At 50.8% G+C, this 10,960-nt stretch overlaps 1 protein-coding gene across 1 annotated transcript; it reads left to right on the top strand.

Annotated features, from left to right (window-relative positions):
• Positions 1-1,881: 1,881 nt before the first annotated feature.
• On the top strand, positions 1,882-10,552 carry ARHGDIB (Rho GDP dissociation inhibitor beta). Its single transcript, XM_041404612.1, has 6 exons — positions 1,882-2,112; positions 5,580-5,768; positions 6,318-6,401; positions 7,258-7,334; positions 8,822-8,885; positions 9,886-10,552. The coding sequence occupies exons 2-6, from the start codon at positions 5,591-5,593 to the stop codon at positions 10,083-10,085; spliced, it is 603 nt and encodes a 200-aa protein (XP_041260546.1). The 5' UTR covers positions 1,882-2,112; positions 5,580-5,590; the 3' UTR covers positions 10,086-10,552.
• Positions 10,553-10,960: the final 408 nt, after the last annotated feature.

Consider the following 10,960-nt stretch of genomic DNA (forward strand, 5'->3'; position numbering starts at 1 on the left):
GCACAGAGCAATTACATGATGTCCCCATGATTACATACTGACTAATTTCTAATTTAGGAGTAAAATCTGTTTGCCCTGCGTGCTAGGCAGATGAAGCCATGTAGGTTGAAAGCACATACATATGGCGGCACACAGCTGCACACCCCTACACCTTTATGCATATTTGTGGATAAACTGACCTTAATTTATGCTGACATGTGTTTAGAAATAGCATGTAAATAGCTACACAAAGGCACGTGCAGTCTGGTGTTTAACTAAAAAGAAACCCACAAAAGAGACCAAGCTAATCTCGACTATTCCTCAGCAAGAATGATTGCAATAACACTACTTACAACTGCACTGTACACAGCGGCTAAACCCAAGGAAATTTCAAACCACGCCATGAGTGAACAGTAACCTCAGCCCACACCTCCCCCCAGCTAAACTGTGTTCAGTTTCTAAACTGAGAGCACAGACTTAGACAGCAAAAAAACCAAGAAAAGAAGCTGTTGTACAAGACACAGGGGCTTCCTCAAATCTTTCCATAGTTAACACATCCAACTCTTCACAGCTTTCCCAGGCCAGGACTGCTTACATGAACAATATGAGCAGCCATAAAGTGGCACTGTAGTTGAAAGAATTCTCTCTGTTCTTTCCTCATCTCCATCCCACTCAGCCACTGGTGCTGGCAAAAAGATTTAATCACATTCGTTCATTATAAACAAGTATGGAGAAACCTATCTGGGTTGAAAACTCACCAATATATACTTACACATTTGCTTACATGTTTTTTCCCTGATACAATTTGAACTCATCTAACTACTGTATTCAAGTCAGGTCCCTTGTGCTTGCCCAAGGGAAGGGTTAGTGTAGCAGTGAAAAAGAGTAGCAGAGAATAAAATAATTTTTCTTGATGGTGAAACTAATTAATGGAAGCTTGAAATGTTTCTGAGGCTATAGCCCCTGATAAATGGGAATCCATTGTCAGACAGATATACGCTCTGTTTTTTCCTTGAAATTCATGAGGTAAGGATCATTATGCCACTCATAACCTAAATGAAAGCAATATCTGGCTGGAAAAATCAATCCCCCTCTTCTGAGATCTGTTAATCCCTGAAGAAGATCCCTTTCCCTCCGTTGTTTACAACCTTTAAAAATTTGTGTACAAAAAACACTTTTAATGGATGTGTGGATCCGGGGCAGTGAATGTAAGCCCACTGGCAATAGATATGCTTTGCTTATTTTGCTGCTGTAAATGCATTAAGGGCAGTCTATCAGTCATTGCAGGCCCAGATTTGTTGTTTGCAAACCAATGATCTAATTTGCTGTGCTCTGAGGACTATGTACATGAAGGATTTATGTGACTGATGAACTAAGTGGGCACTCCAGGAGGGGCAAAGAAAGAGAAAATCTGCTGATATTTCACAAAGTAAGGGGTGTAAAATCTTTTTGATGATTTAAGCAACCCTGGGAAATGAGAGCTTTTTCTTCCTGAGGTAGCTGATCTTTGAAACTGCTTGTGTGAGAAGGGCTGGGAGTTGGGAACAATAAGCTGATTAAGTGCAGCAGGTAGCAGGAAAAATGAGGCTCATGAGAACCTCCATTTGCAACACTGCATATCTTCCCACGTACGCAGGAATACACAACCCGATCCTCCGCATATTTTAATCGGTATAAATCAGCGCCACTTTTTGAAATCGAACATAATTACACCAGGAAAACAAACAAAATAAAAGCCTGGGAAGAAAAGCGAAGCCATCACCCCCTCCTTTGCAGGCACAGCAGCCCGAAGCCGCGCACGGCGAGCACTCCTTGTCCCCGGCCGGGCTCAGCTTCGCAGACAAAGCGCGGCGCACCTCTGCGCAAAAAGAGCGCAGCGCGGCGCCGGGCGGGCGCAGACAAAGCGGGGCAGGCGGCGGAGCGCCGCAGCATGCGGGGCGCGCAGGGCTCCTCTGCGGGTGGGCTGCTCTGCTGCCGCCGCCGCTCCTTTTTTTTTTTTTTTTCCCTGCGTATGAGTGTTTTTTTTTTTTTTTTTTCCTCTCTTCACCAACTTCCTTCCTGCTCCAACTGCCAAAGCTCGAGGCTGAGCGCTGACAGCAGAGGAGGACCCCGGCCGCAGGCGCCGCTCCGCCGGTGAGTGCGAGGGGCGGCGGGGGAGCCGGGCAGGGCGGCGGGGCGGCCGCAGCCCCGCATCGCTCCCGCATCGCTCCCGGGTCGCTCCCGCGTAACTTCGCGCCTTCGCTGCCGGGCGCTGGCGCCGGTGCCCGCTCTTGCCCGGGCAGGCAGAGCCCTGCTGCACCCGAGGGGGAAGTCGGGCTCCCCGCTGGATGGGGCGGAGAGGCAGGGGAAGGAGGGAAGAGGCCCCCGCGGTGCCGGACTGGCGGCGGGTGTATCCCTGCGGCGTGGTACCCGGGCCGTGGGCTCCCTCCGGTCCCCGCACCCCGGGGCTTGGGATGGGGAGGCCGGGGCTGGGGGCGCTGCTGAGTCCGGTGTGCTTCTCCCCCATCGCGGAAAATTACTTCCTCCCTGCTAAACCCGCTTCCTGGAGATAAGCCCTCGGCCGGGGGTTGGTTTGGAGAAGTGATGAGCAGACGGAGGACAAGTAAAATGCTGCCGCTCTGACACCCTTTTTGTGCCTCGTGGAGGTATGGGGGGGCCGAGGAGGTGCCTACCCTCCACCCTGTCACTGCCCCTCCTGCTGCAGGTGCGAGGGCAGCCGTCTATCCACGGCACAGGCAGAGCCCAGCGGCGAGACTCTCGCACCTCTCGCCAAGGCGTGATTCCTTCTTTGCCTCCTGCAGATCTCCTGTTATCTCTCGCTAACAGGGATCCCTAACCCTGCCCTTGCCCCCTCCCTGCTGTTTCACGGGTGCTGCCAGGCCTCAGGGGTGCAGGTGACACAGGACTGTGGGCTGGTGGCAGGGCAAGACACCAAGCGCACAGATTTCTCCTTGCATATAACAATGTAGGGTTAATTTTCTCAGTTTTGTGAGGCTCTTGGTCTGAATGGGGGGCTCCATATTAGCCCTTGGCCTGGGCAGTGGCACAGAAACTCAGGAACCCCGACAGCAACGCGGCGTCTCTGGGGAAGCAGTGGTGCCTGAGCTCGGCAATGTGTCTCAGCTTGCAGAGGGCACCAGCAAGTAGGGGCAGGAGCTGCTGAGATGGAAGCTTTCCTCTTGGTCACCGCCTGCCTTGGAGTTTGGCAGGAAGGCAGCGTCAGGTCCATGGCTTGGGGAAAAATGCCAGAACTTGGTCTGATTGGTGCCATCCTGGGGCGCCTGTGAGCCAGAGGTTGTTCATCCCAGACAGTCTGGCTGGTCCTGTTCCCTGCAGGATCTTGCTGTTGGCATGGCAGGTTGTCTGTGCACCTTTCTGGGAGGCTTTCAGAGCCTAAAAGCATTCCCCCTCAAGTGAGCCACCCCCAGGGGCTGGCAGGGACGGTCTCTGCAGCATGTGTGGTGCAAAGGGAAGGTCTGAGGGATGAGGAGCAGCCAGATGATCCAGTCCTGACTCTGCCTTTTCTGTGCATGTGGGCAGAGATGCCTCTTTCCATCTCCTGTGTCTGGCCCTCTCCTGTGACAAACTACAAGAGATGGGCATGGGAGGATGGGGGCGGGCAGGCACCTGTGGTCTGTGCTTGTATTGGTGGCAGATGCAGCCTGGTGTTGTGGCAGAGCTCAAGTCAGCGCTCAGACCTGCAGCTGGAGCCCAAGTGGAAGGCAAGGCTTGGCAGTGGCTGTCATGGCTAGCCACAGCCTCCTCCTGTGTTGAGCGTGGAATGGCACTGGGGGGACTGTGGGGCTTTCTGAGGGGCCACAGAGTGGTGAGGTATTTTAAGTGTTGCTTTCAGGAGGGAGCTTTTGGTTTCCTTTCTCGTGAGGACACACTCCAGGGCCTTTCCTATAGTACTTGGGTATTTCACACTCCTGCATCTGGGCATGAACTGAGCCAGGGTTATTCAGCTGCTGGGACCTGGTTTTTTTCCTGTTTCCTTGGGTTGAGATTCTCTTTTATTTCCCATCTGCCCATTCTGTAGTAGTTCCTCATTCACCACAAAATTGCAAAGTTGTCATGCAATGGCCATTTCCAATTAAAATACCTGACTGAATCTTCTTGTTTTTGTGCTGGTCAGTTCTTTTCTGTCCCTCTGCAACATGCCAATGTACCACTCCTTGATTATTTTTCTTCCCTGCACTGGAATTGCTCTGAGAAGTCTGCATACTACTCAGAGTTGCCTGACGCCACTTGATGATTCACCTTAAACTGTTGTTTTTTCTTCTTTTTTTTTTTTTTTTTTTGAGTGTGTTTCTTTTCTATTTTAATAAATGAAAAAACTATCCCATTATCTCCCAGTTTAACATTTGGGAGCAGGGGCAAATGTTAAGGCCACAGCTGCAGAGAAGGACAAATGATTTGTTTGGAAAATTGCAAATAAGCAAGCAAAAAGGGACTTTTTAGTAGGGACAGTATCAAAGAAGGATAAGTGGAAGTGAACTGAATGATCTGTGTAGCTTGACCAAACCCTCTTGCTGCCAAAGAACAAGGAATGGCTTGGCTGTTTGTGACAACTGCTGCTGTACCAGGGCACTGCTCTGTTTTTCAGCCTTTCTCTGAAGAGTGGGAAGGTGGCTAGGACCATATGGCTGTCTCCTGGAGGCAGGCAGCTGACGAAGGGGCACCTGGCACAGCACTGCTTACCTCTCCTGCCTGTCTCCTGTTCCCCATCCCATGCTCTGGCTGCCCGTTGGTTGCTGTTTCCCTGCTCTGGCTCCCCTTTGGGATACCACCCCAGCAGTTTCGCCGTCCTTGTGCCATTCAGCGGTGCCAGACCCAGCCCTGCTGACTGCAGCTCAGCTCTCCTGCCTCTCCACTCCGAGAGGCACCACTGGAGCAGCACGGCTGTGCCTGCCTGTCCTGGGGTCACCATGTGCTTCCTTCCTCGGTGGGAAGGAGTGCTGGTGGGTGCCTGGAGTGAGCTGTTAGTGGGAGCACAGGGAATGCCAGCAGATAGACTTTGCTGCCTGCTTCCTTGAGAGCTTCAGCTGACTTGCTAATCTACGGAAGTGGCTGGCAGGTATTCGAGCTTTCTGTGAAATGTGGCTTTTAACCCATTGTGAGAGGGTGAATGAAACATCTGTCCTTGGCTTTATTCGTGTTTCTCTGTGCTCCAGTGTGTGGCAGTGGCTCTTTGTGTGAGATAGCCTGCAAGCACTGGAGCCTGGTAGGATGGCTTGTAATTGCAGGGTTGCCGGCCACAACTGTGCTGCAGAGTGGCTGTAAATCACTTAAATCACTCTGGTTTCAGCCTCTGCTCCTGCACCTCCTCCCTGCGAGGGAAGAATGGTGTAGGTCTGCGTGTGCGCGTGGTGCCTGCAGGGAGCGAGGAGCGGGGGTAGAGGGGGATTGTGTTTGAGCCAGAATATCAGCAGCAGTGTCTGGATTGCAGCCGATCACCGTCGCCATTTGCCTGTAGGAATCCTGCTGCCCTCGGCACTGGGTGGGTGCCTGCCTGTCAGGGGCACTGAGCTACACAGTGAGTGCCCCCTTACTCCCAATCCACAGCAATCTCACTGACTGCCCCCTCCTCTGTCACCCAGACCAAGTGACCATGACTGAGAAGACACAAGAACCTCACGTGGAGGATGATGATGATGAGCTGGATGGGAAACTCAATTACAAACCTCCTCCCCAGAAAACACTGCAGGAGCTTCAAGAGTTGGACAAGGATGATGAAAGCCTCGCTAAGTACAAGAAGTCCCTGCTGGGAGATGGACCTGTGGTAGTAGGTAGGCTGGGGCACACTGACGGGGGAGGACTGGGGAGATGTACTGCAACAGTGTGCTGTTGCTTCAAAGAAGAGGGACGTTGTTTGGCCAGGGACACGCACTGCTTGTGCTGGAGGACTGGGGATGGGCAGGTGGAAAGTTGCACCTAAAGGAAGCACGGAAGGTGTTCTGAGTGTTAGGAGTTACGAAGATTACTGGGGACTGCTGACATCCCACCACTTGTGGTGGGAGGTGTATGGGTCTCAGAGGAGTTTTGGGGGTTATGAAGGGGTCAGCCTCTGCTGAAAGGTGGTCTTGTTGCCCAGAATGATCCTAAGAAGGAAATTTTCACCTCTAGGTATTGTGATGGAGGCCAGAGGGATCCATATGGAAGGATCCATGGGGTAGACATGTGGTCTTATTGTGCTAAGGAAGCCTGGCATTACTGGGTGTTTCATGAAATGCAGTTTCTGTGTGACAAGGCACCCCTCTTTCTTCAGTTGTCATTCCCCTATGATTGCATTTAATTTTGCAAGCTAACAGCTTCCCCCTGACTTTTCCTACCTGCAGACCCAACAGCTCCCAACGTGGTGGTCACCCGGCTCACTCTGGTGTGTGACTCTGCTCCAGGACCCATCACCATGGACCTTACAGGTAGGCACAGGCTCTGCCCTTGGTCACACAGGGGAACACATAAAGGCCCTGGCATGCTCCAAGTTAAAAGAGAGTTTGTCCTTGGGATGCTACAGTGGGTTCTAGAGGAACTCTGAGGTCATCTTAGCCTTGTTTCTTATTTTAAAGTATACACATATGAAAAAAAAAGGAGATGTAACAGAGGAAAATACTGAGGGTTTTTTCCTTCATCTAGAGTGCTCTAGGAGCTCCTGGGTTTCTCTTGCCATCTCTGCTTTCTTCCTTTCAATGACACTTCATGAGCACAAGGGATGTGCATGCATTTGGGTAACAGGCTGTACTGAAACCTCAGAATCGAGCAATACTGCAGTTCCGGCTCCTGGGGGCATGGGGAGAGAGCCTTATATGGGCTTTTCTGCAGAGAGAGGAAGCTGGGCCTGGAGAGGCAGAGAGGCTTCCTGCTCACCCAAAGCCACGCAGAGCCCTGCAGAGCCCAGGCAGCCTTCCAAGCTGGGCAGGAGCTGTGGAACACGCTCCTCTCACCAAGCCAGGCCTGGGCATGGATGGAGAATACACACACTCCTGCATATGCTCTGCAACAAGTCTGTGCATGAACATCTTTGTGTATATGTGCTCAGGCCTGTGTGTGTTTAGGCATTACCTTCTGTGGGCACAGGTACACATGAGCACCCAGGAATTTCTGTGTGTTTGGTCGCACAACACAATCTCACACAGACGTCTGCGTGCTCATTTTGCAGGTGTCATCCTTTGAAGGGATGCTCACCTCTGACAGCAGCCCCACCTCCATCTTCCCCCTTGTGCCTGCTCTCTCCTCGCTGTGACATCTCCAGCTGACAGCTTGATTCTCTTCTTGCAGGTGACCTCGAAGCACTCAAGAAAGAGACCTTCGTATTAAAGGAAGGGGTGGAATACAGAGTTAAGATCCACTTCAGAGTGAGTTGTTTTCCTTCCAGTTGCTTCTTATCCAGTTGCTCAGGCCAGTCAGTGGCAGTCTGTCAGATAACTAGAGCCAGGCAGAATGCCTGCCCAAAAGCTGAACACTTGCAAAGCCCCCTAGCTTCAGGTGTTGTTCTGCCCAACAAGGGATGAGGTGTTTTCAGGAAATTACTTCTGCTTGCTCACCCCTTGGAGGAAGTTGCTCACACTGATAATCAAGTGGTTTAAAAGCCAGATGGGTAGTTTTGGCTGAGTTTGGTTTTGCTTTTTAGCCACTGGAAAATCTTTACTTCACACTAAGTGGAAATGAACAGGGAGGAGAAGAGAAGAGAAGAGAAGAGAAGAGAAGAGAAGAGAAGAGAAGAGAAGAGAAGAGAAGAAGAGAGAGAATGGCTATTAATGAAGTACTGATTCAGTCAGTATTACTGGGCTTCATGTACACATTAAAAAGATGTAATATTGTAGCATTTGGTTGAAGATACTTGAATTCTTCAGGTTGTCATACACCTAAATGGGCTAATTTCTCCCTCACTCCCATTAATCAGCGTGTCAGCCATTTCTTCTGTTTACAGCTGAAAATGAAACTTGGCCACGCTGCAGTGTGGCATCCAGCACTGAACTGATCATCTCTGCAAGTGCTTGCTTCAAAGCTGAGCTTGGAAGAGAAGGCAAAAAGGGAAGAAAGATAATTCTTCTGAGGCAGATGAGGGAAGGTGTTAATACTGTGGGTTCTGTAGGCTTGCTGTCTCAGGGATGAATGTCCCCTAATGCTCTCCCCTGAGACACCTCAAGCTCTCTTTTGTGCTGTGAAATATTTCCATCTGTATCTGTGCCTTGTTGACTGGAGATACCTGAAGCCAGACAGGTTATTCTAATTCCCTCCCTCAGTTCCAAGGCTGGTAAGGAATTCTACCTGTGAATTCTACCCTGGGATGTAAAAGGATCTGTCCATCTTGTTTTCAGATGGAGTAGTGTGCACTGTGGGAAGGCAGTGTGTGCTGGAGGGGAGCAGCACTGGATACATCCAAGCTATCCATGGAAGATTTGAGAAAAGATTATGAAAACTGTCTTTTGAGAAGAAACTTCTCCCCATGGAGCTTAGAGGGCACCTGGAATCTGCCCACTCATTGGGGCTGGAGAGATGACTCTAGTTACCCATGGATGGTTTCCAGTATGAAAATTATTAAACGGGAACTCCCTGCTTCACTTTTCTTTATCCTCATCAGGATGTCTTGAGAAGCTTACTGATGTGCTGCAGTCAGCTTCAAAGTTGGGCAAAGGATAGGGAAGTGCAGGAGATGCACAGAGGATGCTAAAGGTCTCCAGGTACCTATGGAGAAGTTGTGTCAGGGACCTGTACAATGTGCCCTGTGCTGAGACTCCTTTGTGTAGGGAGCCAAGATGGGTATGTCCCTAAGGAGGGGGAAAATCATCAGGTACAGAACCAAAACTCTTCTCTTGACACTTCTGGTTACTTCCTGCAGGTAAACAGGGACATTGTGTCGGGACTGAAATATGTGCAGCACACCTACCGAACAGGGGTGAAGGGTGAGTAAGAGCCCTGCATGCCCTGCACAGCACTGCTCCTACCTGTGTGTTCCCTCTTCTGGAACAAGGGCTCCTGCAGCTCTGGATTGACACAGAGGCTCCCTTGGTCCCAAGTCCCGCCCTATGCTAACACTCAGGAGGTGACTTCTCAGAAGAGTGCATAAGCCTACTTTACCCAGGACATCAGTTTCTTCTTTTGTGCACACTCAGTGTGAGCCAGCTCTGTTATCTGTATGCTACTCCCCTGTCTGCAGCAGCAACATCCACAGAGACTCTGCTTGGATGGTGCTTGCCACAGGCTGCCTCTCCATACAGAGCTCTTCTCCCCCCCTCCACCTTCTGTTCAGTGGCTCAGCCTGTGTGGTGCTTCCCACCCTCTGAAAGCTCTTCAGAAGCTCTGGGTAAAATTCAGACCTGCTCTATGAAACTTCCCATTGTGTGCAGGGCCCTGTATTTGCCCCTGGGATCTCCTCAGTGCTGCTCTGCTTGGACAAGGCAGAGGAAAGCCCCATTTTGCACACACACACCCCCCACGTGCATTTTCATGCAACCACCTCTAAGTCTTCAGCATCCTGTTCAGCACACAAAACTGGTGTCTTCTCACCACCTCTAAGGCTTCAGCATCCTGTTCAGCACACAAAACTGGTGTCTTCTCACCAGTAAAGAGAAGCAGTGGGAAATCAAAGGAGGTCTTGAGCATGTGCTGGTTGTACTCACACCCTTCTAGCAGCCAGAAGGTTTTCTGCCAAATTTGTCTCAAACCAGGACAAGTACATGCATGTGAGAGGGCACAAACCGTTGCCTGTTCACCTGCCCATCCATCTGTGCTATCCTTCCAGCTGTCCTTACGCTTCACTAACCCACTGATTTTGCTCTTCTTTGCTGGCATGGGCTGTTCCTTTCTCCCCCATCTCCTTTCTGCTCTTTTACTCATGGCTTCCTCTCTCCCTCATCATTCCCTATCTGAGGGTCTTATTCCCTGTGGATTGTTTTCTCCTAGTGGACAAAGCCACGTTCATGGTTGGCAGCTATGGGCCACGGCCAGAGGAGTACGAGTTCCTGACGCCTGTTGAAGAGGCTCCTAAGGGTATGCTGGCTCGAGGCACCTATCACAACAAATCCTTCTTCACGGATGATGACAAGCACGACCATCTCACCTGGGAGTGGAACCTGTCCATCAAGAAGGAATGGACAGAATGAGTTCACCCAGTTTGCCTTCCCCCTTCCCATCCCCCTGCCTCCTGCACCAGTCTCCAGGCCTTTGCTGCTTCTTCTGACACACTGAAAACAACCCAGCAGTTCTCACCACCACCCCGTCATGACACCATAATGGGTTAAATTGGGAAGCATCTCCCTCCCTCTCCCCCAGTACTTCCTCCTGTTGTCTCTCCCATACCAACTCCAGTCCTGGAAGTGCCTTTTAGAGGAAACAAGATCACCTGGCAGGGGTGGACTGGTCCCTGGAAAATCCCTATCTTGAGTTACACTTGCCATGTGCTCTGACTCATTGTAAAGGGTTACTTACTTCCTGTGATGGTCTCCTGGTCTGTATCTGGTGCCCTACCCTGTTAAAATCCATCCTTGTGCAGGCAAAGCCAGTCAGGGGGAATGCAGCTAGATGCCGTAACATGACTTCAGTGTCTGAGAATAAAACCAGTTCTTTCTTCTTTTCTGTGCAAGTGTCACATTCTTTTCTAGAGCATGTTTCTCAGTGATGTGTGTGTGAAGAATGCAGTATAGGAAGGCTTAAGAGCATATTTCAGCAGGGAAATAGCCCTCCTCCTTCAAAGCAGGAGCCTTACTCTGCAAAGCAGAGTAAGCAAATTATTTCAGAACAGTTTCCCTTCAGGGATTTCATTAATTCTTTGAAGCCCAAAGTCTGGGCTGTGATGGGGGTAGACTCCAGGGTGGACAGCCCCCACCTCTCATCCCAGATGGCTGCTGAATGAGCCAGGGAGCTATAGCATACCCTTCTCATGTTCAGCACTTACCGTAGCAGCTGTTCCCCAGAGCTAATGCAAGAGTTGCATGTCCTTGTGGCTAGCCTGCTGGCCAAGCCCAAGGGAACATCAGCC

The sequence above is a fragment of the Onychostruthus taczanowskii genome, unplaced genomic scaffold, assembly GCF_017590055.1.
Source record: "Onychostruthus taczanowskii isolate IOZ18803 unplaced genomic scaffold, ASM1759005v1 scaffold216, whole genome shotgun sequence".
Classification (NCBI taxonomy): Eukaryota; Metazoa; Chordata; class Aves; order Passeriformes; family Passeridae; genus Onychostruthus; species Onychostruthus taczanowskii.

Bases quoted from the DNA above. Each gene is read 5' to 3' on its own strand.
- ARHGDIB (XM_041404612.1), top strand. From the start codon at position 5,591: ATGACTGAGAAGACACAAGAACCTCACGTGGAGGATGATGATGATGAG. The intron at 5,769-6,317 runs GTAGGCTGGGGC...TCCTACCTGCAG, and splicing joins AGATGGACCTGTGGTAGTAG to ACCCAACAGCTCCCAACGTG. The intron at 8,886-9,885 runs GTGAGTAAGAGC...GTTTTCTCCTAG, and splicing joins CTACCGAACAGGGGTGAAGG to TGGACAAAGCCACGTTCATG.